We start from the raw sequence: 26,448 nt of genomic DNA on the forward strand, positions 1-26,448 counted from the left end.
AGTGTCATGTCTGAGGTGAGATTTGAACTCAGATTCTCCTGACTTCTGCACTGGTGCTCTATCTACTGCACCACCTAGCTGCCCCTCAACCTATTAGAAATTATGAATGCTGGAAGGGTTGAGGGAAAAGAGGTATATTAATGAATTGTTGGTGGAGTGATGAGCTGATTCAATCATTCTGGAGAAAAATCTGAAACTACATCCAAAGGATATAAACTACGTCCACAGTTACAACTGTGTGTAACTTTTGGTCCAGCAAAACCACTACTAGGTCTATACCCCAAAAAGATCAAAGAAAAGGAAAAGGACCTATATGTAAAAAAATATTTCTAACAGCTCTTTTTGTGGTGGCAAAGAATTGGAAATTGAGGAGTTGTCCAACAACTGAGGAACAGCTGAACAAGTTGTGATATGTGATAGTGATGAAGTACTATTGTGCTATAAGAAATGACAAGGAGGGTGGTTTCAGAAAAAAACATGGTGAGACCTATATGAACTGATGCAAAGTGAAGTGAGAAGAACTGTGAGATCGTTGTGCATGGTAACAGCAATGTTGTAATGATCATCAACTGCGAAAGACTTGACTACTTTGATCAATACAGTGATCCAAAATAATTCCAAGGACTTATGATGAAAAAAAGCCAACTCCAGAGAGAGAGAGAACTGATGAACTCTGAGTTCAAATTGAAGTATAATTTTTCTGCTTGCTTTATTTATTTGCAAAATGACTGATACAAAAATATATTTTCCAGGATTTCACTTGCATAATTGGTATATTGTTTGTTTTCTCAGTAGATGGGGAAAGAATGGAGCAAGGGAGAAAATCTGGAAATTAAAATTTAAAAAGAAAAGAATGTTAAAGAAAGTGAATTTTAAAAAGAAAGTCTCTCCATCTTCTTTCTCTCTGTCTTTTCTAACTCATTCCATCCATTACAGGAAAAGTTTATTCATCTTTTCTCAAGGCATCATGTGAAACCTTTCTCAAAACTTAATCATAAAATTATCTTATAATGTTTCTCCATAAAATAATAGCTAAAACAATGTTCCCATGAAAAAAAGTTTTTTCTCATCTTTCTCTGTCTTTTCCATTGTTTTTCTTAAGCCAGTCTGTATTAACTTTCTTTTCAGTTTTCTGAAACACTGCCAGCCTCAAGGGCCAAATTGTAAGCATATTATTTGGCTCTTAAAACTATAGTAAAAGTAACTATAACCTCAGTAGGAGAGCCTTTTGAAATAGAATTTATACATGCAAAAGAAAGAAGCTTTTTGAAAGACTGAGTTGAGGTGGGTAGGAAAGGATATACCACAGCAGGGAAGTAGTGACTATTTGTATTAGTTTAGCTCAGAACCATATCTTTAGGTTCACATAGATTGAGATCAACCCTGAAGATTTTCAAATAATGACTCTGTGACTCATTTTGTTGATACTCAGAAACCTCTCTGGGAACATGAGAGTCTGACTTTTTTCTAACTCTCTTCTAGGATATTAAGTTCTTCTGAAAGCATCACACTAACAAGGTAATGACTAGAGAGTAGGTTTTATCAAAATTCACCTTCTGGTGAGTGTCATTCTTTCCTCCCCCTCTTTCCTTCCTCCAACCTCCCAAGAATTCTATCACAGACCCTGCAAAATAATCTCACAGGGAGAAATCCTAGCAGTGTAATTGGAGGTGAAGACCATATTGCAGAGCTGTCAGTGCCTCTTTTTTCCCTCTTCTCTCTAGAGTATCAGCTTACTCCTATACTCCTGCTTTCTTGTGCTTGGTATCTCTTCTCTCTCAGCTGTTAGGTCTACAGTTGTGCAGTGTTCTATATGGTATTGATAGATTGTCATGGCTTTTGGAGCTTCTGGCTTGGCTTACGAACCCCAGACACATCTTACTTTTGCTGCTGCCACTAGTTTTTCCTCTTATTGCTGTAGCCAGAAATTCCTATCTGTTCCAAGATACTGGGGGCAGAAAAGGGACAGAGCAGAAGGAAGAGGGTCCCAGGCAGGAGGAAGGATCATGCCTAGGGAATAGATACATCCTATTGGACAGAAGAAGACTAGGCCAGAAAAACCAGAAAAAAAGAGATTTTTCCAGATTACAACTGATATTCAGGGTTGATTTTTTTCTCATCATGTTTTTCTATGAGGATAATGATTCTTAGATTCTCTCTTGTACCTTTATTTCTAGGTCATTTATTAAAAAATCATACTTATCTCTCACACACTTTCAAGTTTGCTCTTTTGATTTTCCTCTAATAATTTTCCTCAAATAATAATTCTAATAATTTCCTCTTTGAACTTTTTGAGTTTGGTTTCTTTTTCTTTTCTTCAGGTTACTGCTTTGCTGAAGTTTTCCATTGTCTATTCTAAGCAGGTGACTTTCCTTTTGAACTTTTTTATCGAGTTCTAATTTCCTTCCCTCTGTTCTCTTATTAAGCCTACTAACCGCTCTTCGTTAGTGGTTCTAGTGGCCATCTCCTTCGGTTTTCTTTTATGTGGTTCTAGTTGTAGTTATTTCAGTGTTATTCTCCTCTTCTGAAGTTTTGGTATTCTTTTACCCTGTACTGTTTCTTCATAACTGGAAATTTTTCTTTAACTGCTCATTACCTCTGTCTATTCTTTTTAGAGTAGAAGAATTTTTAGTAGAAGTTTCCTTGTGGGTTTCCTTTCCTCTAAGGTTAGTATAATTTTTTTAAAAAGTTTATTTAGTGTGTTTCTAGCTAGGCTTAGTGTCTTCTAAGGCATTTCCAGTTTTTGCTACCACAGTGTATTTTGCTGTATTTGGAACCTTTCATTCTGTCGTTGGTATCCTTGGGATACATACCAAGCAGTGGGTTCTGTGCTCTTTTTCTCATGTATTATTATTGATCTCTCAATTACTACCTGTTCCCATTTGCCTACAACCACATTTTAGCCTCCTCAGTCCTAAGGAAAAAAATGTCTGTCACCCTTCTACAGTCCTGTCTCTTGCCTTATATTCCCTTTTCTTGTCAATTTTTTCTATTTAATTTTTTTCTCAGTTACAATATAAACAAATATTTGTTTTTTTTTTAATTTTAGGTTCCAAATTCTCTCCTTTCCCTCCTCCTTGAGAAGGCAAACAATTTGATATAGACTACGGTCATCTCTTGCTAAATTTCTTGAAAAAATTGTCAGATGTTACCACTTCCTCATTACTTTGTAACTGTTGAAAGATCTGGTTTGGTGAGAAGGATGGGGCCTACCTCTAATTCAATCCTCTGGCTGGTGTTTCTCTGCTTTTTCAGATACACTCACTTGTCCCACACAGCCAGCTCTCCTTATCTTGTCTTTAGCTTATCTGTATATAGTTACGTGCATGTTGCCTCTCCCTTCAGACTGTGAGCTCCTCAAGGGCAGAAACTGTCTTTTACCTTTCTTTGTATCCTTAACGCTGAGCATAGTGCCTGATAAAAGTAGCCTGTATATAACTGCTTATTTCTTTCCCTTCTTCCCTTTCCTATTTCCATAGTAAACTATCAATGAGTGTTCATTAAGTGACTGCTAAGTGTCAGGCACTGGGTTAAACCCTGGAAATACAAATATAAGCAAAACTATAGTTTTTCTCAAGGAACTTACATTCTAACAGGGAAGACAAACAAGAAAAAAGAAATTGTGCTAGAAGAAACTAGAGAGACCATGGAGTCCAGCCCCCTTTATTTTACAGATGAGAAAACAAAGGCTATGACAAATTAAATGAACTGCCCAAGATCACACTATTAGTATCTGAGGCAGGACTTCAACTCAGACTGTCTTGGTCTCAGTACTCTATCTGCTGTGCCACCTAGCTTTGACCCCAGGGTCTGACATACAGTCTGGCACAGAATAGGCACTTAATTGTTGTTAGTCCTTCAGTTTTTGAAGAAGACCAATCTTGGGGGAAGGGGAGAGATTGAAGCGAGGCAATGTATGATATTATCAGCCTCACTCTTCCAAAGTCATTAAAATCCAGTGGCAGTGTTGAGGTTTAAAGTTGGGAGAGTTGGTTCAGGTGTGAAAGAAGTCAATTAGACTTTCTCTTTTAGCCAATGGGAGCGTTTTATTTTAGGTGAAAAAGTATCACAGGTCTCCCTAGCAAGAAAGCTAAGTAAGAATCCAATATTTGGGGGAGTTACGCTTATATACAGGTTTCAGAATGATGATGTTTTAGAGGTTTTTATGGAGGTTAAAGATGAAAGACAGGACAGGATGACATAGGACGAGGGAGACAAAGGGAATTCTTTACAATTTAAGGATTTAAGGACAGGGTAGGAGGATACAGTTAAAAATTAAAAGACTCGGGGAACACAGGATAAGTGACACAAAGCAATTCTTTTGGTACAGGTTCAAGATAAGGGGGAAAGGACTTTAGGTTTTGATTTTATAGGTGAAAGAGACCTAGAGTTGAGGAAACTCCCTGCCCTCATAAAGATGAGTCAACAACATAAATTAAGTGCTTCCTCTGTGTCCTTGGAGGCAGATACATGGCCCAGTGGATAGAATGCTGGGCCTGGAGTTAGGAGGCTGTTCAGTCTTTTCAGCAATGCTAACTCTTTGGGACTCCGCTGGGATTTTTTGGCAAAGATACTGCAGTGGTTTGCCCTTTCCTCTCCCAGCTCATTTTACAAATGGGGAAACAGAGGCAACTAAGGGTGGAAAGTGCTTCCAATTCAGTCTCAAACAATAGTCATACTAAGTCTGTGCAACCTCTCAGCCTCAGTTTCCTCCCCTGTAAAATGGGGATAAGCAGAGCCCCGACCCCTCCGGGCTGTTGTGAATACGAGAGAGCTGCACCCCTTAAATCGCTGCAGACGCACTAGCCCTTATTGTTTTCCATAATAATAATAACTTGTAAGCTGGAAGGTCGTCGAGCCCAACGGGCTCATTTTAACAGGAGACATTAAGGAGAAAGAGTTTGGGCCGGACACTCGCCCCAGGTCCCCTAGATCCCCCAGGTGCGGCATGGATTCAGATCCCGCGCTCTCCCACTCAGCAGAACCGACGTGGGGTGGACAGAGCGGGATGACGACAGCACGTTCAGCTTGGAGAATATGCCCCTAAGACAGAATTTTTTTGGCCCCGTCCCCATTCATTGTTCGAGTTAATAGCAGAGAGGACGACACCCCGGGCGGCGCAGGCGCACTGTCGCAAAATGAAAGCCTTCCTCGCCTTGTCCCCTTTCCTCGCCCCGGACCAATGTGTGACGTAGGCAGCGTAGGGGGAGGAGCCCCGGGCAGGAGGGGGCGGGGGGCTGGGGAGAGCACAAGTAGGGAAACGTCGCGAGAAGCGCCCTTCTTTCTCCGGTCTCCCTGACCCCGCCCTCCTCCAGACGCGACGAGATCCTTCGAGAGCTTCTTCGGCCCCTTCCCTGGCCCGCCCCCGCCCCCGCCCCCGCAGCCCTCTCGGCCGCCTGTGTCCCGGCAGCCGAGCCGGCTCGGAGCTCGTGCGCCCGCCTCGCTCGCGCTACCTCGCGCCCTCCCTCTCTCCCTCCCTTCCTTTCTTTCTCTCTCATTCTCTCCTTCCTTCCTTCCCTCCCTCCCTTCCTCAGTCCGTCCGCGGGTCGGTCCGTCCGTCAGTCCTCAGGCCCGGCGGCGGCGGGTGGCGCGCGCTCCTGGGCAGCCACGCGGGGCCTCGTGCGTGCGCCTCGCGCTCTCCCCAGCCCCTCCCCCGGTTCCGCTTGGGGCCGCCGGGCTCCCGTCCCAGCCCGGGGCCATGTCGGTGGTGGGCATAGACCTGGGCTTCCAAAGCTGCTACGTTGCCGTGGCCCGGGCCGGCGGCATCGAGACGATCGCCAACGAGTACAGCGACCGCTGCACCCCGTGAGTGAGGGCGAGGGCGAGGGCAGGGGGAGCCGGGGGCCGAGCGGGTCCGAGTCCGGGTCCTGGGCCGACGACTCGGGGGCTCCGGCCGGCACGGAGTGGCCGACAGAGCCCTCGTGCTTTGCTGACAACTCGCTAGAGACTACCCATTCTACAGACGAGGAAACGGAGGCTCAGGCGGGCTGGGGCATTTGCCCGAGTCCAGGGTTCTTCACTACCATCCCCCTTCCCGCCACGAGGACGGAGGCCGAGGGAGGGCATGGAATTCGGGGCTGGTCTAGAAGGACGTGGTCGGGCTGTGTGTGTGTGGGGTTGGGGAGCAGAGAACCAGAGGATGAGTCAGTTAAATAGCATTCATTAAGCACCTAGCCTCTACCAAGCACCGAGCCCCAAAGGAAGGGAGTTGCGGGGTCTAAGGATAACAGGGTCTCGTGCCAAAAATAGGGTCCCAGGACAGAGCGTGGGGGAAGGAAGAGAAGAGGACTCTTGCGAGGAGGTCTGGGGGACCTAGAAAGGCCCCTAGAAATCACTGCATCTGCGAGGGAAGGAGGAGACTGGAGTGGTTTTTCATTGCCTGGGAGGAGGAGGGTTATTGAGACAGGGTGGGATTTTGGAGAGGGCAAGGAGACCACTTCACCTTGGAGATGTCCAGATCGAGCTAGGGGGGGTCATAGGACCGTATATTTAGAGCTGGAAGGGACTTTAATGTTCATCCAAGCCTATCTCATTTTATAGATGAGGAACTGCGGCCCAGAGAGTTTGTAAGCGATTTGCCCCGGGTCACACAGGTTGGAGCTGGCAAAGCTTGGGTTTGAACCTGGGCCCTCTTGACTTCAGAGGATATGATCTCAGCGTTTAGAGGTCCAATGGTATACTTGATAATCCGAGAAGGAATTGATATTTATCTTTAGTGATGGTTTATCCTTAACAGTCCCCACTTCTGGCTTGTCTTCAGGTTTAGACTAGACCCCTCTATTGTTCAACTTTCCTGCTGAATTAGAAATATCAAGGATATTTCCCCCAGTTTTTTTCTTTACTTAAAAAATCTCCCTTCTTAGCCTTTGATAAAAAGGATACTGTAACACATATGCTTAGGTAAGCGAAACAAATATCTGCATTGGCTATGTGCAAAGAATGTCTCAGTCTACATCCTGCGTCTTTCATTTCTGTCTGAAGGTGTTTCATCATGGGTTCTCTGGAATATTTCCCCCCAATTAACAAATGAAGTACTTTTATTGGTAACTTCATTAAAAGATTCCACATTTTAAAGTAAGTCATAAAGGTCTAGTCCTAATGAATTTTTATAAAAGCAGCTCATCATTTTGTTTAGGAGAACACCATTTTTCAAATCATAAGATCATAAAGCTTAGAAATGACTTCAGCCTTAAGATCTAGTACAGGCCTCTTATTTAACAGTTGAGGAAAGTGAGGACCTGAGAAAGTGAAACTTCCCCTGGGACATACAGTGAGAAAGTAGCATGGCTAGATTTCTAATCTGGAACCACCCTCTCACCCCCCTTCAATTCACTGTAACATACTTACTCTAGAATCTAGTGCTGGAAAGGACCTTGGTTCATTTAGCATTATCCTTTTTGGGGTTGTGCACCCTTTTGTACTCTGGTGAAGTCCATGAACTTCTTAGAATAATGTTTTTGAATACTTAAAATGCATAGGGATTGTAAAGGAAAGCAATTAAAGTCAAAATATAATTATAAAAATACTAAAGAAAAAAAGACAAAAAACCCTGAAATTTATCCATGGATTCCATTGACTCAAGGGTTAAGAACCCCTAATCTAATCCAGTGTCAAGTTACAAATGAGTAAACTGAGGCTTGGGAGGTTTTAACTTGCTCAGGGTCACAAAAGTAGCACAGCAAGGCAGACCACGTCTTTCCACTGTAGCATGAACCTTTTCTCTTAGCCTTCCAAGTGTTTCAAAAATAACATTAACTCTGTAATATTGATATCATTTTCTACACAGAATAGATGCATTGCAGGTTGACTAGCATGTGATGACTTCTTTTTTCAGGGATTTTATTCCAGGGAATAAAATCCAGATACTCTCATGTTGTTGGAGGGGAGATTGCTACACTTAACTAGGTGTAATGCATGGTATTATGCTGTAGTCCCAACTCTTTTATGTGTATTTTGTCTCTCCAACAATATTATAAGTTTCTTAAGGATTGGGATGGTTTAACTTAAAATGTGATTTGCTCTAGTTTGGAAGATGAGGTGGTATGCCCTCCACTTCAAACACTTCCCTTCTTAGTTGAGTGAGATTAAAAGTTTGCAAAATGTAAATTGGTCACACATAAATTATCAATCAGTCAGTAAATATATATCGTCTACTATGTGCTAGACACTGTGTTAAGATCTAGGGGTACAAAGAGGCAAAAGGCAGTCCCTGTTCTCAAGTCACTTGAAGTATAATGGAAGACTACATATAAATAAATATATACAGGATAAGTAGGAAATAATTAAGAGAGAGAAGGCAGTAGAATTAGGAGGGATTAGGATTGAGGCAGCTAGGTGTCCTGAAGTGGATAAATCACTAGTCCTGGAGTCAGGAGGACCTGAGTTCAAATCCAGCCTCAGACACTTGACACTTACTTGCTATGTGACCCTGGGCAAGTCACTTAACCCTATTGCCTCCGAGGAAAAAAGGGATTGGGGAAGGCTTCCTCAAGGCTTCCCAAAGCCCAGAAGACTGGGTTTTATTTGGGATTTAGAGGAAGCTAGGGTAGTCAGTAGTTAGAACCCCGTGGGAGAATTTTCCAGGCAGGAGGGAAAGTCAGAGAGAATGCCCAGGGCCAAGAGATGGAATGACTTGTTTATGAAACAGCTAGACCAGTGTGTCACTGTACAAAGAATAAGTGGCAGGGGGTAAGATGTAAGAAGACTGGAAAAGTAGGAGAAGGCAGGGTTATGAAGGAGCTTTGAATTCTAACATAACATTTTATATTTGTTCTTGAAAATAACAGGGAGCCACAGAAGTTTATGGAGTAGGGACGTTACATGATGGGACCTGCACTTTAGGAAAATCACTTAATCAGTGACTGAATGAAGGATGAGTTGGAGTCATAACAAAGTTTGAGGAATCGAATCCAGCTGCAGTCTGTTGCAGTAATCCAAGTGTAAGATGAAGAAGGCAGGCATTAGAGTTGTGGTGCTATCAAAGGCAAGGCATATTTGAGAATTGTTGCCAAGGTGAAATTGACAGGCCTTGGCAACAGCATGGAAATGGGAGGTGAGAGATGAGGATGGAAGTAACAGTCAAATGTGGAGGATGTTTAATACAGATTTGAAGGATGGAAAAGAAAATATGAATGGTTTCTCCAGTGTTTTGGGGATAGCCTTGATTGGAACATTAAATGAATCTGGGGTCATAGCTGTACTACCCTTTAGTATAGTTCTGAACATTTTTAGCTAATAGGAAAAATTAGTTTTGAAAAAAAAATGATAAAGAACTAGTAGTGACAGCAATCACATACTACTTAGCATATTCCTAAATGAGGAAAATAGGAAATGGCCTACAGGTCATTAAAGCCTGATGCCATTTTGCATCTGGATGTGCAGTTCTGAATAAGAATCACATGACTGGGGTTTCAGATGCGCTTTAAATGTTTCTTTGTCACCTTGACTGGAAAAGATTTGGAGTGAACGGTTACTGGAGTTCTTAAAACACATCAGAGGTCTCCATATTTGAGAAAAAAACTTGTTTGAGGCTTACAATAAAATTAAAGAAACTCATGTAAAACAAAGTTTGATTATATTAAAAAAATAAACTTAATACCCCAATTCTTAGAGCAAATAGTTGGTTATCCCAAGTTACTAAACTTAAAACATAATGACTCATACTTTGAAAATTGATCCAGAAGAAAAGGAAGGTTCTTCCATCAAATCACTTAGGAATTATCTGGAATATGAACTGAAGATATACCATGGATAGACAGTTCCTAAACTTAACTTTCCACTTTAGAATGAGGAATTATTATAATTTACTAGTACTTAGAAAATATTAGGACAAATCTGCTTTTGTGTATAGAATCAAAATAATTCTCCAGAAAAACCTTTATAATTACACCTGAAATGGGGTTACTCATCTATACAGTTGAGCACACCCTGGTTTTTTGCTGTTGCAGTATCCCAGAGCAGTGGAGAAATAAATTTAAAGGCAAGTAATAAGAATAACTGATTTATATAGCACTTTGTACTTACCTTACAAATATTATCTAGTTTAATTCTCACAACACCCCCAGAGTTAGGTATTATAGCCATGAGCTGAATAATTGGGTTATAGAAGTTAACGTGACTTGCCTATGGTCACACAGCTGGTAAATTAGTGGCAAGATTCAGATTGATTTTCTTAATGATTCCCAAGTCCACCAATCTGTCTGCTATGTCATGCTGCCTTAATAAGTAAAAATTAAACTAATATGTGAAAAGGGCTGAGAGGAGGAGCTGATGATTTAATTGGATATATGGGTGGAGAGGAGCCCCAGGGAAATAGCAAGAAAGCTGCCAGCAGAGGATTCTCTGAACAGAAAAGTGTTTTGTCCTTGCCTTGATGTACACAGAATTACACTAAAGAAACCGATGTGGGAGGCTGGGGTGGGAAAGGCTCTGAGTCATCATTCCTTTCCTTTACTTCTTAGCTAGGGTTGCCTAGGCTACAGGACCAGTGGTGTACCTCCAGTACTTTGGGGAGGCTGTGAAGTAGGGCTTTGACAGCTTCCTGATTCTTTCCTTGGGATCAACAGTGTTTAAACACTGAAGGAACCTTGAAAGAACCAGAAAAGGAAAGGTACTTTCCTCCCAAATAGTCACTTAAAAGTAAATCTTCACTTAAAATTATTTACAAATCATCAACTCTCCAAAATTCAAAATCAAAAGTTATGACTTTGCTTTAACATGGAATAGGTATAATTGTAGTATCAAGTGGAAACTTGTGGGCGCTGTAGCATACAGATAACTTTGAGTAATTCAAAGTGAGAATCTTAAGGTTGGGGATAATAAGTGACCTGAACCACAGCATAATTATGATGATATGAAAATGTTGCTGTATTAGCCTACTGACCCTTCAGATAGAATATTTCTCCAGTGGTTGAAAAAAAGCATTGCTACATTGAATTCGGTATTCCCATGGATGCAGATCACCACCTTCCCATGTTTTAGTATAGTTTCATGGATTGCTGTAGTCCAAAAAAAAAAATCACTTGCTGTCTAAACTTCTGGGAATAAGCTTCTAGGCTTAGTTGACTTTGACCATTTAAAACATTTCCAGCTTGTTGGACTTGATGAGTGTTGAATCATTGCCATGGTACTAGAGTGTAATGGAGGATAATAGTATATAGTATAGTGGAAAGAGTACTGAATTTGTAGTCAGAGGACCTGGGTTTGAATCCCAGCTCTCCTACTTCTTTGACGTGACCATAGCTCCCTTCCTCATTTTATAGATCAGGAAAATGAGGGCTGGAAAGTTTAATTTTCCCAAGGTCACAGAGATAGTTTGTCTAATTAAAAAAAGAAAAAGTAATTCAGTATTACTTTGCTCTTGAATTTGCATCTGGTCAATTAATTTCTCTATTGGAAGCTCAGAAAAAGTTGGATATTTGAGTTAAAAAGGATTCTCCTTATTGATGATAAAGGAAGGGTTAGACTTTATAGACTTGAGAATAGCTGATAGTTCCCTGCTCTTTGAAAATGAGGTTGCGGTTTTTTTTGTTTGTTTGTTTTGTTTTAAAAAGTGTGATTGAAACAGTGGAAAAGGTAAGCTGCTAGGAACTGGGGCATATTTCAAAATAAAAACTAGAGTAAAGATGACTCATTTAAAAATGCTTCAAGCTTTGGGTTTAACTTCATAAGGAGCCAGTAGATTTGTAACATAAAACAAATGGATGATCATTCTCATTCAAGCACTCTTCCAAATTCTCAAGAAAGGTTCAGGTTAGAATGTGCTTAGTATCAAAATATAATCATAGAATGTTGAAATAAGATGAAAATACATTAGTCTTTGTTTCTCATTTTAATTTTTGCTAGAAAACTGTAGAATTTTTTTTTTACACAATTCATTTTTATTCTGAACTTAACAAGCATCAAATAAAATGACCATATACATAGAACAGAAAAAGAGGATTATATACCAGACTGCAAATCTTTATTAGGAATAATTTGATTTACTTTTAAAAATGTAATTAAACATGTAACTTTCAAGATTCTCTTGTTTTTATTCAGCCTTTAACATTGTTCTGTTCTTTGAGGGTAGTGTTAGTCCTTGCTATTGCTACACTGTATGCCCTGCCAGCTCCGATTTCTCCTAAGGATTATGGTTGGAAGGTATGGAAGAGGGACCTCCTTTACCACATGTTTTTTCCAGATGCAAGGCTCTTGTCTTGCTCCTGGAACTAAAGAGACACCATCATTAACCGACATTTTTACACAAGATTTCTAATTAAAACCTTGAGACCAGTTTTACCCAAAAGCTTCTTCATGCTTTTTATTTCTTTCCTCTGACTAGCTAATTCCCGTCTCTCATTTGCCATGATTCATTTTTGTATCCCATGAGGTTAAAAACTATTTTGTTCTGTACACAACCTTGTTCTTTGATCTCTGTCCAACTCAGTCTTACCCCTTCCTACTTCCTATCCTCTTCTTATGCCCCCTTCTATTGTGTACTAGTGTACACTTCATTCTCAATTTCTTCCTCCTAAATTCTTTCCATCTTCTGGTGTTCATGAAAATCTGTCTTTCTTTTAAAGATACCTTATCCCTTGTCACTCTTTTAGAGATCCCCATTCTGTCACATCCCTGGACCATGGCTGGGAGATGGGCTTTAGCAGATTTCTTCTACCACCTTTACTTGTAGCACCTCTTCTCATTTTACATTGAGTTCGTTAAGCTATATTACCCATTGAGATTGTCATTACCCTTGTAAAGTGAAGTTTCCCTCTTGCTCATTCTAGTGAAATTGTTATTGGCTGTTAACTGAATTTCACATTCCATCTTCTATTTCCTACCTCTGTGCCTTTGTGTAGACTTGTACCCGTGCTCGGAATATACTCTCTCCTCATTTAAGCATCTTAAAATCCCCACTGTATGTTGTACCATCTCAAACCCAAAGTGGATATCAGTATCTTCCCAGGTTTGCCTACTAAATTTCTATTTGTTGAGGGCACTACCTTCCTCCCAATCATGTAGATTTGTAACCTGGAAATCCTAGTATCATACATCTAGGATTTGAAGGTGTCTCAGAGGTCATCTAGTCAAACTTCATTTTATAAATAAGAAAACTGAGACACAGAGACAAGTGATTTGCCTTAATAGTTTCATAGGTAGTAAGGGTCAGAGCCAAGATAAGAACCCAAGATACTTACTCAAAATCCAGCTTTTCTTTTCCCTGTTATATAAAATCATTTTTGATTTCTCTTTCTCCCTCTCCCCTCCTCCCCATCCTTCTCCCCCCTCAGCCAATCTGTTGCTAAGCCCTGTTGGTTCTATTGCCACAATGTATGTCATGTACACCTATCTTTACACAGCTGCCACCCTAATTTAGGTCCTCATTTGCTTTTGGATTGATCTCTTGTAATAGTCTAATTGGTTTTCCTGGTTCTGATGTTTCCCTCTTTCAGTCTGTCCATGCCACTACCAAAATAGCTTCATAATCCACATTTTGATAAAAACAAAAACTTAACTTCCTATTACTTCTGAGAAAAAAATGCCACAAAACTCTACACTTTAGTTCCAGATTTCCTTGGTAGTCTTATATATTACTTTCCAAATTAAACATACCATCTTCCATTTCTGTACACTCACCTAAGCTGTTGCCCATGTGTGGACTGTTTTTTCCTCATCTCCTTCTAGAACCCTTTCATTCTTCAAAGCTCATCTCCTAAGTTCCCTGTGGCCACTTCAGTTACTAGTTTTTCTCTGTTTCCTCAGTGGAGGACAGTTAGATGGCACAGTGGATTGAGTGCCTATCCTAGAGTCAGGAAGACCTCAATTCAAATCCAATCTCATACATTTACTGTCTCATACATATGACTCCGGACAAGTTACAACCTCTATTTGCCTAAATTTCTTCATCTGTAAAATGGGGGTGATAATAGCACTTAGTTCCTAGGGTTGTTGGGAAGAGCAAATGAGATGGCAATTATAAAGTGCTTAGTAGCACACTTCCTCGGACATAGTAAGTGCTGTATAAATGTTAGCTATTACTGTTTTGGATAGTGGGAAGTTTTTAAAGTCTTGGCCAAGTAGTTTAAGCTTGTTTGGATGAGAAATAAAAAGCCACGGAAGGTAGTTATATGTTCTATACGTTACTTTTATCGTATTTCTCCTCTGCCAAAAGCCTGAATAAAGATTTCTCATAACCATGGGTTTTTCAGGGCTATCCATTCACTTTTTTTTCCCCACATTTGAGAATTCTGTTCCATATTTATGTACTTGACAGTGTGTAATGCTTTGCTTGGTGCTAGAGTAGTTACAAAGATAAAGTAAGATATAATCCTGTTCCTCAGTGACCTTACTTACAGTCTCTTAAGGGAGATGTCTTGATAGCTGGAAAAATACTCTTAATTTTTAGTATATTTTAAAAATGAGTAAGAGAAATCCTGTGAGATGAAAAGTTATGTCAATCACTTGTAGGTTGGGGAAGGTTGAGAGGAGGAAATCAGACAAGTCCATGGAAGAAGTGCCATTAGCACTTGAATTCATTCTTGACAGGGTGGTAGTGGGTGGGAAAGAAACATTCCTCATTTGCATAAAATCTTCTGGTTGGTTTGGCAAATGTGACCAAAATGGTTTTTTTTTTCCTAGTTAATTTCGGTGTGGTGTAAGTCTAACTTCAGTTTTACAGCATATTGGCTCTGAGATCACCATTTCATAGCAATAAGGACCACTGCTGTTATACAGGTTCATAGAAATTTCAGTGTGGTGTCTGTTCTTTTGAAGTTTTCTCATCCTTACACTATCTGGGAGTCAGTGTCTCAAACCCTTTAATAAGTTGTTGGTGAGAGGCATTGGAATGTATTGAGAAAAACATTGGTCTTGGAGTCAGGCAGCACCTGAGCTTGAATCTCATCCCTGATGTTACCGGCTATGCCACTCTGAATGAGTTGTATTTTTTCATTTCCTCATTTGTAAGATGGGAGTTATTATTAACCTGTAGCATTCATTTATAGGGATGTTAGGATCCAGTTAAACAATGTATATAAGGATGCTTTACAAACCTTAAAAATAGAACAGTATCAACTGTTTTTATTTTGCACTCACACCTCCAAGACACTTGCTTGGGGTCCACTTTGTAGAGTAGAGTAATTTTCTTTCATGTGCCTTTTTTTGTTTGTTTGTTTGACATACAGAATGTATCTAGATTTGTTGGAAAGCAGAAATACATGACCTTAGAGTTGTGTACTCCTTCAGGACCTCTTCAGGTTGAGCCACTGTTCCTGTTGTTACAGCATATTTGTTTAGGATCAAACCCATGAGTTCAAACAATGTCTGTCCTTACTAATACCATGTTTTACCTCACTGAGATAATGGGCCATTGAATTGATAATAGAAATAATGTCTTGTTCTTACGGTTCTTAATCTTTATTGATGTTAATCATTTTAAAAAATTTTAAATTATAGGGTTAATGGTATTGTCAGTTTTTTGAGTGTGCTTGTTGTAAAGTGAGCCAAGTATAGTAGGAAGAGTTATGCTCATGTTCTTGGTGTATAACCTGGAAAGAGTTTTGAAAAGAAGCCAGTGAGGTTTCTTCATTGATCTCAGAATATTTTGTAAAGGAGGACTTGGCAACTCTGCCTGGTATGCTCTAAGTTTGGAAAAAAAATGAGAATAGGATATATCTTGGCAACATGCTGGTAATTTGTATATGTAGAAGTAAACTTAGTGGGCATCTGGGTCATACAGTGGATAAGAGTTCTGGGCCCGAAGTCAGGAAGACTCATTCTCCTGAGTTTGAATGTTACCTCACTGTGTAGTTGTCTAGCCCTTTGCAAATCACTTAACCCTCTTTGCCTCAGTTCTTCATCTTTGCCTCAGTAAAATGAGCTGGAGAAGAAAATGGCAAACTACTCCAGTATCTTTGCCAAGAAAACCCCAAATGTCATGAAGAGTCTGATGCCACTGAAAATGCCAGAGCAGCAGTGTCAAATGGTTCACCATCAGAAATAAGTATGGTTAATACAGATTCTGGGTAGTATAGTCTACATATAGAGTGTCCAACCTGGAGTCAGGAAGACCTGAATTTAAATCCAGTCTCAGATATTCAAAACAGATAACTGCTGTTTGCTTTTGTTTTCCTCATCTGTAAATATGTATGGGGATAATAATAACACCCACCTCTCAAAGCTACTGTGAGGATCAAATGATAATAATTGTACTTAGCATAGCATCTTGAACATAGTGCTAGTTACTGTTATAAAGGCATTGCCATATGCTTTGTACCCTAAAAGCCTCTGGTCTCTTCCATCTGATTTGTAGTTGAAATCTGTTGTCTCTGTAGAATGTAGGTTGCTTGAGAACAGAGACTATCTTGCTTTTTTCTGTTATATCTTTGGCATTTAATATAATACTTGGTGCATGGTAAACACTTAAATGATTTTTTCATTCATTCAGCCCTGGTACTAGATTTGACAGTTATACACACTTGCTTTCATATAACCATTGACTCCTTAGTCTTTGTAGCTCTGTAACAGTTGGCTGTTTATTTACCCCTAGCAAAAGAAGCATGTGAATCTAGCTGAAAGCTACTGGGAGGTGGTGATTTAATAGAATGGAAAAAATAGGGAATTAGAGAACTGAATCTCTGCTGTCCCCAGCCCTTATGGGATGTACCCAGGAGGTATGATAGAGAGAAGTTATGTATCTGAAGAAGAGGGGCACTAGAAAAAAGTATGCTACTGGTAGCTAGGAAAATTTAGTTACAGGGAACTTTGTGTGTCTGAACTATATTGTGGTTATGAGTTGTTTCTTTTGAAAAAAAGGTCCTTTCCCTCCTCCCCTTTATTATTTTGGATGAAATGTGTGGTAAATCCCATTATAATGCATCATTACTTTATTCAGAAATTCTGCCTTCATCAAATATAGCTGGAAATAAATACCTTTCCTTAGGACTTGGAATACTTTTGTTCTGGCATTTCTGTAGTGCTCTTTGCAATAAGATTTGGTCTTATAGCATTTTTATTGCACTTTAAATTCCAAAAATTTTTCTAAAAATGTCTAAATGTTTTTTGTTCTAGGGCTTGTGTTTCTTTTGGTCCTAAGAATCGTTCAATTGGAGCTGCAGCTAAAAGTCAGGTAGAAATTTTTCCTCTCACTCCTTTCCCTACACAACTATAACTCCTTTAAGGATTCTCTGTTGTTTCCTTCCAAGTTAGCATGGAAGAATAACCCTCCTGGTAGAGGTAATAAAGACCATGTCACTCATAATAGAGTCTCTCAGGTATCCAGTGTTGTGTGAAATTAAAGTCAGAAGACTTTGTAAAAGTATGATCTTTGCAATTTACGCGCGCACACACACACACACACACACACACATATTCATGTTTGTTAAAAGTTGAAGGTAGTATTGAACAGTTATTAGGGAATGATGAGTATGTTGGGAAAAGAAAACTAGACTAGAATTTTGCAAGACTAGTTCTGCAAGTCCCTTTGTTACCCTATGGGATTCATCTTCTTTATCTATAAAATGAAAGATTAAAGTTAAGTCTCTAGGATCATTTTCAGTAGAGCCCTCTAAGAAGCTAAAGCTTTAAGAAGGAAAGGGGTTTTTTTTTTTTTTTTACTGGTCGCAATAAAGTGCAATGAGACTAACAATTCTAAAGAACTATTGCAACAATGAATGAATTATAGAAGCAACAGAAAATTTTATCAAAGAAAATTACAATAACGTGAAGCACCATATAAAACTTAGGAGTTCCAGCCAAAACAGATCTGAGGGAAAGTTTTATTTTTTTTCCCCACTTAATAATTTTTTATTTTTTCCATGTACATGTGAAAATGGTTTTCAACATTCACTTTTATAAGATTTTGATTTCCAAATTTTTTAATTTCTTCTCGAAGGAAAGATATAAAATTGAGGTCATATAGTGTTTTTTCTTTGACATTTATGAATAGCTAGTCTTCGTTGTTTAATTCTAGGTTTGTTTCTTTTAGGTTATTTCAAATGCAAAGAATACAGTTCAAGGTTTTAAGAGATTTCATGGCAGAGCATTCTCAGATCCATTTGTTCAAGAAGAGAAGTCTCACCTTGCATATGAAGTTGTGCAGTTACCAACAGGTTCAGCTGGTATCAAGGTAAACTTAAGACAAAATTTTATCATAAAATTATGGATTCAGTATAGCATGTATTGATATAAAATATATTTTATTGGTTCATAAGGAACAGTCCTTTGAGATTACATATCTATTTAATATCCCAGAATTAAAAGTAGGATGGGAAAGGCATTCTGTAGGACTAAGTTTTTTTTGTTTAAAGCAAATTGAATCAATTTTTAAATTTGGTGATAATATTGAATAACTCCTAGTATAAGTGGAGATTAAATTTAGCTATTTGACTTCCCACTCTATCCCCTCAACCAGTATAGCTGCCTGTTCGGTAGCTAGCTGGTATTCAGAGAATCATTGACATAGTCAATGTTCATCTAACAAGTGGACAGACCTGTATGAGCTGTTTGGGGATCTTCTTTGTGAGGAAGAATTCCTGGAGGATGAGTCCTCAACTTGAATTTTAGATTTGATAGGGAACAGCTGGTGGGATAATAGCAGTATTAGTAAATAATTAGTAATTGTGGGACTTTTCTTTGCAACTTTATCCTGTGTGTCATGAAGTAGGTAGACTTTAGAGTCAGATAAGATAGTTAAGCTATTGCAGGAATAGTCAGGGGTCTAGAGAGTAAGGTAATTTCCATGGAAAGGAAGGGGGAAATGGCAGATTTGTTTTGGAGGGAGGAGGACTTTGATTACTTGGCTTAGTGACTAGATGGGATGAGTAAAAGGAGTATTGGTCAGTGATGCCCCTTGCTGACCATATAAATTGTTCTTTGGAAAGAGGGACTGACTTTTAATAGAAGAATTTAATTTTACTTTTAGGCATTTTGGTTTTGGTTTTGGACATTTCATGTATTGTCTAGGTAGCTAGAGAAATTTATATATATGAATGACCTATGTAGAAGTGATGGTGGAAGCCATGGAAGAACCTTTGAGGAGTGATGAGCATTGAAAGAGAAGGTTGTAGCAGTTGTAGTTAAAAGGTAGAAATCAATCAGTAAACATTTAAATGCCTACTAAATGTTAGGGACTTGTTAGAAATGAGCAGGAATACAGAGATAAAAATGAAGCTGAATAAATAATAAATGGATTGTTTGAGAGAAAAATTTTACAGAATATCAGTTAAAAAGGATCTAAGAAGCCATTTGGTCTGACCGACATTGGAATCCATTTTGTAACATTTCCAGCAAATACTCAGCTAATTTTTTCTGGAAGACCTAGTTAAGGGGGAACCTTTTGTTCCCAAGTTAGCCTTTTCCACTTATGAATAGCTCTACCTGTTAGAAAGTTTTTTGTTATCTTCAGCCCACACCTGCCTTTTGAGAAGCTGGTACTGTGGATGGATTCTGTTAAGTTAAACGCAAGAAAATTAGTCAGAACAGTGTTCTGACAGTGGCAGCCCTGTAGCCCTGAAAAAGTACCACTAGTGGGTTCAACAAATGTATTCTCTCCATTCATGGAGTGTTGTGATGAAAGCAACCCATACTGCTGACTCCAGGACATCCAGGTTATAGCTTCCCAAACTTGGTTGAGCCTCTCCAGCAGCACTATGTGAACAGTATTGTATTTCCAGTGAATATACTGCCTTTACTGATGGAGGGTTATGAATTGTTTACACCTTAACAGAAACCTTTCATGATTTTCTGTATCCGTTACATTTCCTACTGGTTGGCCAGCCTTGTGGTGATGAAGCTTTTTAACTTTTATCTAAGGATGTGATTGAATTTATACTCCTGCTTTTGTAGGACCTGCTTCACTGTCCTAGCCTTCTTGAACCCATGCTGACTTTCATGAAGCACTGGAATAAGTTATTTTCTGTTTTAGAAATTCTTGATTTTTTTTTTCTCCCTCTTTGATTATTAGAGAAGCCTTGAGAGTATTGGGAAAGCAGGATTGCAATTAATTCATTTCTAATTTTTAAAACTTGGGAGTAGTAGGTAATAATTCCACAGTCCTTCCTTTTTGTCCCTTAACGTTTCCATTTTCTTAGTGATCCCAAGTCTTAGTGCCATGCACATAGCGGTTAACAGGAGATGAGCAAGGATCTTTGAAGACAAATCAGAAATTACTTATTTCCAAGGTTTTTCCTAAGCAAAATTATTTCTTTCCCATTTTAATTGTTTGCTGCAGTGTTAAAACCACCAGCCTAGTAGGTACTAAAACACACATTGAGTAGATGGGACACATTATTGAGTAAATGGAATGAATGCGCACTTGATTTACCTATAAGATGATAAATTTGGTTTAAATAATTTTAAGTTGTAGCTATAGCTAGTCAATATAACTATCTTTCATGTTTTTCCTGTAGGTAACATATATGGAGGAAGAGCGGAATTTTACCATTGAGCAGGTCACGGGAATGCTCTTGTCCAAACTAAAGGAGACTGCAGAAAATGCCCTGAAGAAACCTGTTGTTGACTGTGTAGTTTCAGTAAGTTAACAGGGATTCATTGTAAAGAAGCGTTTGTTTGAAAACTGGTGCTTACAAAGGAAATTAAATTATAGACTCCCAAGGATTTTAAAGCTTGGAAGAGAATGCTAAAAATTAGTTAAGGTGCCTCATTTTATTGATAGGGAAAATCAAGGTCCAGAGAGTTGAAGTGATCTGCCTAATAGCTGACTAATGATAGAACTGGAATTAGAACCCAGCACTTTATTCCTAATACTGCACTACCTCTAATTTTTCTTTAGGTCTTAGAATATCTGATTTTAGTGCTTACTTGCATAGCCATCATTCTTATTTCTTAGCTATTTTTTTTAGATGGACTTACAGTGGAAATTTTTATTGTAGAGAATTTTTATTTTGTAACAGATCTTGATTAGTTCCTAGATAAAAAGTAACTCCTTCATGGTTAGAGATTGAGATGTTTTCAGTTAAGTGAATTTATCAGGTAACTGACTTTGAAAGTGTTCAGGACTAACACAATCCATTCCTTCCTCCAGTAACTTTTGATGAAAATCTTTATGACATGTAGCACATTTCTATAACTTCATAAACTGTAATATGGAATATAATCTGACTTTTTTTGGATCATTCAGGGCAGTTATCAATTCTTAGAACTTTTCTGTTTCGTTGTGGGTTTCAGTGCATTCCTATGCTTTTATCTCTCATTTGAGCAGATGATTCCAGAAACTACATAAATCTCTAAATTCTCTTAATTTCCAATTTCATACATCTGTCTGCTAGACATTTAAAACTTTATGTCTTATGAGTATCTCAAACATGATTATTCCACTGTCTCTCTTTTTCAATTGACAGGCCTTTATTTTCTCCCCCTCATCTTCTCCTTCCACTGGAAAAAAGAAAAAGAAATTGCTTGGAACAATTGTGCATAGCTAAGCAAAGACAAATTCTCACACTGTCATATCAAAAAATCTATGTTTTATTCTGCACTTTGAGTCCACTACTCCTCTGTCAGGAAGTGTAGATAGCACGGTTCATGGTTGGCCACTGCATTGAAGAGTTCTTCAGTCTTTTCAAGTTGTTTGTCTTTACAGTTTTGTGTTATTATATAATTTGTTTTCTTTACTCTGTTCACTTCAATCCACTTCAGTTCATACAGGTGTTCCTAGATTTCTCTGAAACCGACACAGACACAGACACACATACCCACACCCACACCCACACCCCACCTCTTCTCATTCATTTATTTATGGTATTCTTTTGAAATTTTGAGTTTCAGATTCTCTCCCTCCAACCCTTCTCCCACAAGTCAAGAAGGCAGACAATATAATATCAATTATACATGTAAAATCATGCTGAACATATTTCCATATTATCTGTATTGTAAAATAAAGTGAGAAAAGTATACGTCAGGTTGCACTCAGAATTCATCACTTCTCTCTCTGGAGTGAGATAGCATTTTTTTTATCTTGAATCCTTTGGAATTGTCTTCGATCACTGTAATGATCAGTGTAGCCAAGTCTTCTACAGTTGATTATCATTACAATATTGCTATTACTGTGCCCAATAAATTTCCTGGTTCTTTTCACTTCATGTCAGTTCATAGAGGTCATGCCATTTTTCTTTTCTGAAACATCATCCCTCATCATATCTTACAGCATAGTAGTACTTAGTACTCCATCACAGTCATATGGTACAGCTTGTTCAGTCATTCCTTATTTGATGAGCATCCTCTCCATTTCTTTGCCACCACAAAAAGAACTACAATAAATATTTTTGAATATATAGATCCCTTTTCTTTGATCTCTTTGGGGTACAAACCCTGTATCAAAGGCTATGTGTAATTTTATAGCCCTTTGGGCATTGTTTTCCAGAATGGTTGGATCAGTTCACTACTCTACCAATTGATGTACCTATTTTCCCTCCTCCCCTCCAGCATTTATCATTTCATTTCTATCCATGCTGTTTCTTCTGTTCACCCTTTTTTCTTTTTTTCATCCTGTCCTTCCTCCAAAGCTTGTTTTGCTTCTGGACATTGCCTTCTTTAATCCACCTCCCCTTTTCTCATTCCCCTCCCCCCAACCCAGTATCTATTATACACTTCCCCTCCTATTTCCCTATTGGTTATGATAGATTTCTATACCCAATTGAATGTGTGTATATACAGTCTTCCATCTTTGAGCCAATTCTGATGGTGAGATTCAATCGTTACCTGCCACCCCTCCCTGCTCCATTTCCCTCAACACATAAAAGCTTATTCACATACCTCTTTTATGTGAGGAAATTTTCCCCATTCTACCTCTCTTCCCCTTTCTCTTTTTCACCCCTGCTATTTTGAGGAGGAGAGACGGAGTGTGGAGATCATCCCAACATAATCTACTTGAACCTGTGCACTCTGTCTATGAAGACTTCCTTTACCTTAATAATAATAAAGTTTTTAGGAGTTAACATGTCATATTCCCATATAGGGATGTAAACAGTTTAACTTTATTGGATTTCTTATAATAACTGATGTTTTCCTTTTTTAAGTTTTCTTGAGTCTTTGAAGATCACATTTTCTGTTCAGCTCTGCTCTTTTTATCAGGAATGCTTGGAAGCCCTCTAAATAAAGATATATGTGTGTGTGCTTACACATATACATATATGTATGTATATTTTCCCTCAAGGATTATACTCAGTTTTGCTGGTTAGATTATTTTTGCTTGTAATCTTTTGCTTTCCAGAATGTGAAAGTGTGATCCTGACTGTGGCTCCACGATATTTGAATTGTTTCTTTATGGCTGCTTACAATATTTTCTTCTTGACCTGGAGCTCTGGAATTTGGGCAATAATATTGCTAGGAGTTTTCATTTGGGACACCTTGCAGGAGGGGATCAGTAGATTCTTTCAATTACTATTTTACCCTGTTTGTAGAATTTCAGGGCAGCGTTCTTTGATAATTTCTTGGAAAATGATGTTTAGGCTCTTATTTTAATCACGGCCTTCAAGTCCCAATAATTCCTAAGTTATCTCTCCTTTATCTGTTTTCTAAGTCAGTTGTTTTTCCAAGGAGATAATTCACATTTACTTTTTTTCCCCATTCTTTTGACTTTGTTTCTTAAAGTCTAATGGAATCATTAGCTTCCACTTGCCCAATTATAGTTTTAAGGAATTATTTTCTTCAGTGAGCTTTTGTACTTCTTTTTCCATTTGACCAATTCTGCTTTTTAAGGAGATCTTTTCATATTTTTTAAAATCATTGGCCAGTTTTTCTTCTATTTCTCTAATTTGGCTTTTAAAATCCTCCTTCAGCTCTTCAAGAATGTTCTTTGGGCTTGAGACCAGTTCATATTCCCTTCTGAAATTTCAGATGTCCCCATAGAAAGATTCTATGGTCTTTTGTTTTCTGGTTTGCTTCTTGCTCATGATGACTACCCTTTTCCTGTCTTTTAAAGTGGATCTCTGCTTCTGGGGCACAGGGGGCTCTGTCCCATGGTTCTTGTGCTTAGAATTTGAGGCTTTGTGTGTTGTGGCCTCTGGTTCTTTCAGCTAGAAGCTAAATGCTGCAGCTGATCTGACTGGTGTGTGAAAGCAGAGGCCAGGTGAAGTCTTTCCGGGTTACCCTGGAGCTAGCTACGTTAAATGTGGGAGAGAGGGGGTCAGTCCACAGGAGGTCTCCTCTGCTGAGCTAGAGCACAGGCAAGCTCAGTGGTTGGTGAGCCCCGTTTGTGCTAGTGTCTTTTCGATTACCCTGGTGTTGGTGATTGTGGGCTCCACCTCCCTGGGACTCTGGATCTTCTCCTGGTTCGCTGAGGTGGGGCTGTCTGGGACAACTCTGGTCCTGCACTGGTCCCCTTCAGCTACAGCAATAGGGACCCTCCCCCCACCCACCTTTGCGATTTTCCTGGCCTCACAGGTTAAGAGACTGTTTACCCCTTTGGCTGATCCTACTTTTCCAGGATTTTTCCTGGGGAGGTACTCTCGGTTTTTCAAGGTCAGCAAGGGCAAGGAGATAACATATACAGATCACTCCACTGTCTTGGCTCCCAGAAGTTCAAGTAGGTGACATTTACTTTGTGGGCTGATAGTCTCAGGAGCAGCTGCTGCAGTTACCTGGGGTTCTGTGATTCTTTCTCGCTCACTTCCACTAGACTCCCATCCTGAGCTGATATGTTTGCGAATCTGCACTGCTGCTTCTGATTCAGTCCACTCTGGGCTTCCTGCTCGGCTTTGCTATGGTAGGATTGGTGCTGGTACAGCCTGTGCACTATGTGCTCTGCGCTCCTCCAGCCCCGTGCAACAGATCCTTCCCATCGACCTTCCAGTCTGTCCTGGACAGACTCTGTCTGCTATTATATTCTGGCACTCTAAAATTTGTTCATATTCTCTTTTTAGAGGTAGAGTTTATCTTAGAGCTTAGGTGAATATGAACTCTCATTCTGCTGTCTTGGTTCTGCTCTTAAGGAGATCTTTCCTTCAGTGAATTTTTGTGTCTCTCTTACCATTAGGCCAATTCCATTTTTTACAGTGTCATTTTCTTAAGCTTTTTTTGTGCCTCGTTTACCAAGCTGTTAATTAGTTCTCCTTTCATAATTTTCTTGCATCACTCATTTTTTTTCCCAATTTTTTCTCTTCCAGGCTTATTTGTTTCTTTAACTCTTCCAGGAATTTTTGGTGGACTTGTTTCCAGTTAGTATTTTCTTAAGGTTTTGCTTGTAGTTGTTTTCACATTGTTGTCTTCTAAGTTTATGTCTTGGTCTTATCTTCCTTGCCACCTCTGAAGTTCTACTTTATTGTTGTTTTACTCATTTTCCCTGTCTGTTTCTTCATTATGAACTTTGTTAAATTTGGGCTCTGCTCATGTGGGGGTGGGAGGCTTCAGGCTTTTTTGTGCTAATGTTTTCAGGGAACTATTTTTGCGGATTAAAGTTTGTATGAAAAGTCATTTGGGCAGTTAGAGCTGGAAGGCATATGATTATACCCATGACATGGCATTGTAGTTTAAGCCTAGTAACAAAAACAGCCATTATTTATATAGCTTAAGATTTGCAAAACACAGTATTTTATCTTATTGCAAGGATTTTTGTTCTTGTTATAATTTTAATATCTTTTGTAGGTCCCTTGCTTCTATACAGATGCTGAGAGAAGATCAGTGCTGGATGCAACACAGATAGCTGGTCTTAATTGTCTGCGATTGATGAATGAAACTACTGCAGGTAAAGAGAATACATGACTTGACTAACGTAAATAAAGTCATCAAATGGTGAAACTACTGTTTTGTTCTCTTTCCTGCATTTAGAATGCTTTACTTTCCTCCATCTTAACTCCTCCAGATCCTTGGTTTCAACTCAGGTTTCCTCTTTTCATCAGGCTGTTTTTTGAACACTTATATTTTTACCATTCACTCTGGCCCCTTCTGCCCTTGCACATTAATTGTCATTTGTCTTATCCCTCTAGTTAGTTGTAAACTCCTTGAGGTGAAGAATTATTTTTGTACCTGCTTTAATCTTATAACACAAAGCACAGAAACAGCACTCTTTAGTAAAAAATGCCTGTGGTTTGAATGGTGATAAGGATGATATATTTATTTGTGTGTTTATATTATTAAAGCTGACAGTGTTCACATTTTCAAGGCATCCTGCTAAATTACAATTTTCTGAACTTGAGCCATAGTAAAAATCTTTTAATTGGAATGTTCTGCTTAATTGGGTAAAAATGCTGTGCAGATATTTTTGGTATTGGTTTATATTAGTCTGCATTCCTGTCTTACAAAATAGACCACATTGAGCATAATTTAACTTCATAAGGATTGTATAATACCTAGAGTTTGCCAGATTGGGTCATATTTTATTACAAAAGGCAATTGATTCTTAGCCTTATTTTTGTTTTGCTTTTGGGAATAGTGTTTGAGTTACGCAGGTATAGAAGGTATAGGAGGTGGACTGGATGTGTTGTAGCATTTAAGTTGCTCTTTTGAGTGAATCAG

The 26,448-nt window shown here is 38.9% G+C and overlaps 1 protein-coding gene across 1 annotated transcript in view; it reads left to right on the forward strand.

The window, feature by feature from the left end:
• The first annotated feature begins 5,277 nt into the window (after positions 1 to 5,277).
• The window catches only part of HSPA4 (heat shock protein family A (Hsp70) member 4), a 47,824-nt gene continuing 26,653 nt past the window's right edge, over positions 5,278 to 26,448 (forward strand). The window contains exons 1-5 of the mRNA XM_072630036.1: positions 5,278 to 5,805; positions 17,050 to 17,107; positions 17,966 to 18,106; positions 20,388 to 20,510; positions 25,579 to 25,678. Coding sequence (XP_072486137.1) covers positions 5,699 to 5,805; positions 17,050 to 17,107; positions 17,966 to 18,106; positions 20,388 to 20,510; positions 25,579 to 25,678 — 529 coding nt within the window. The 5' untranslated portion in view covers positions 5,278 to 5,698. The remainder of the gene's footprint in view (positions 5,806 to 17,049; positions 17,108 to 17,965; positions 18,107 to 20,387; positions 20,511 to 25,578; positions 25,679 to 26,448) is intronic.

The sequence above is a fragment of the Notamacropus eugenii genome, chromosome 1 (genome assembly GCF_028372415.1).
Source record: "Notamacropus eugenii isolate mMacEug1 chromosome 1, mMacEug1.pri_v2, whole genome shotgun sequence".
NCBI lineage: Eukaryota > Metazoa > Chordata > Mammalia > Diprotodontia > Macropodidae > Notamacropus > Notamacropus eugenii.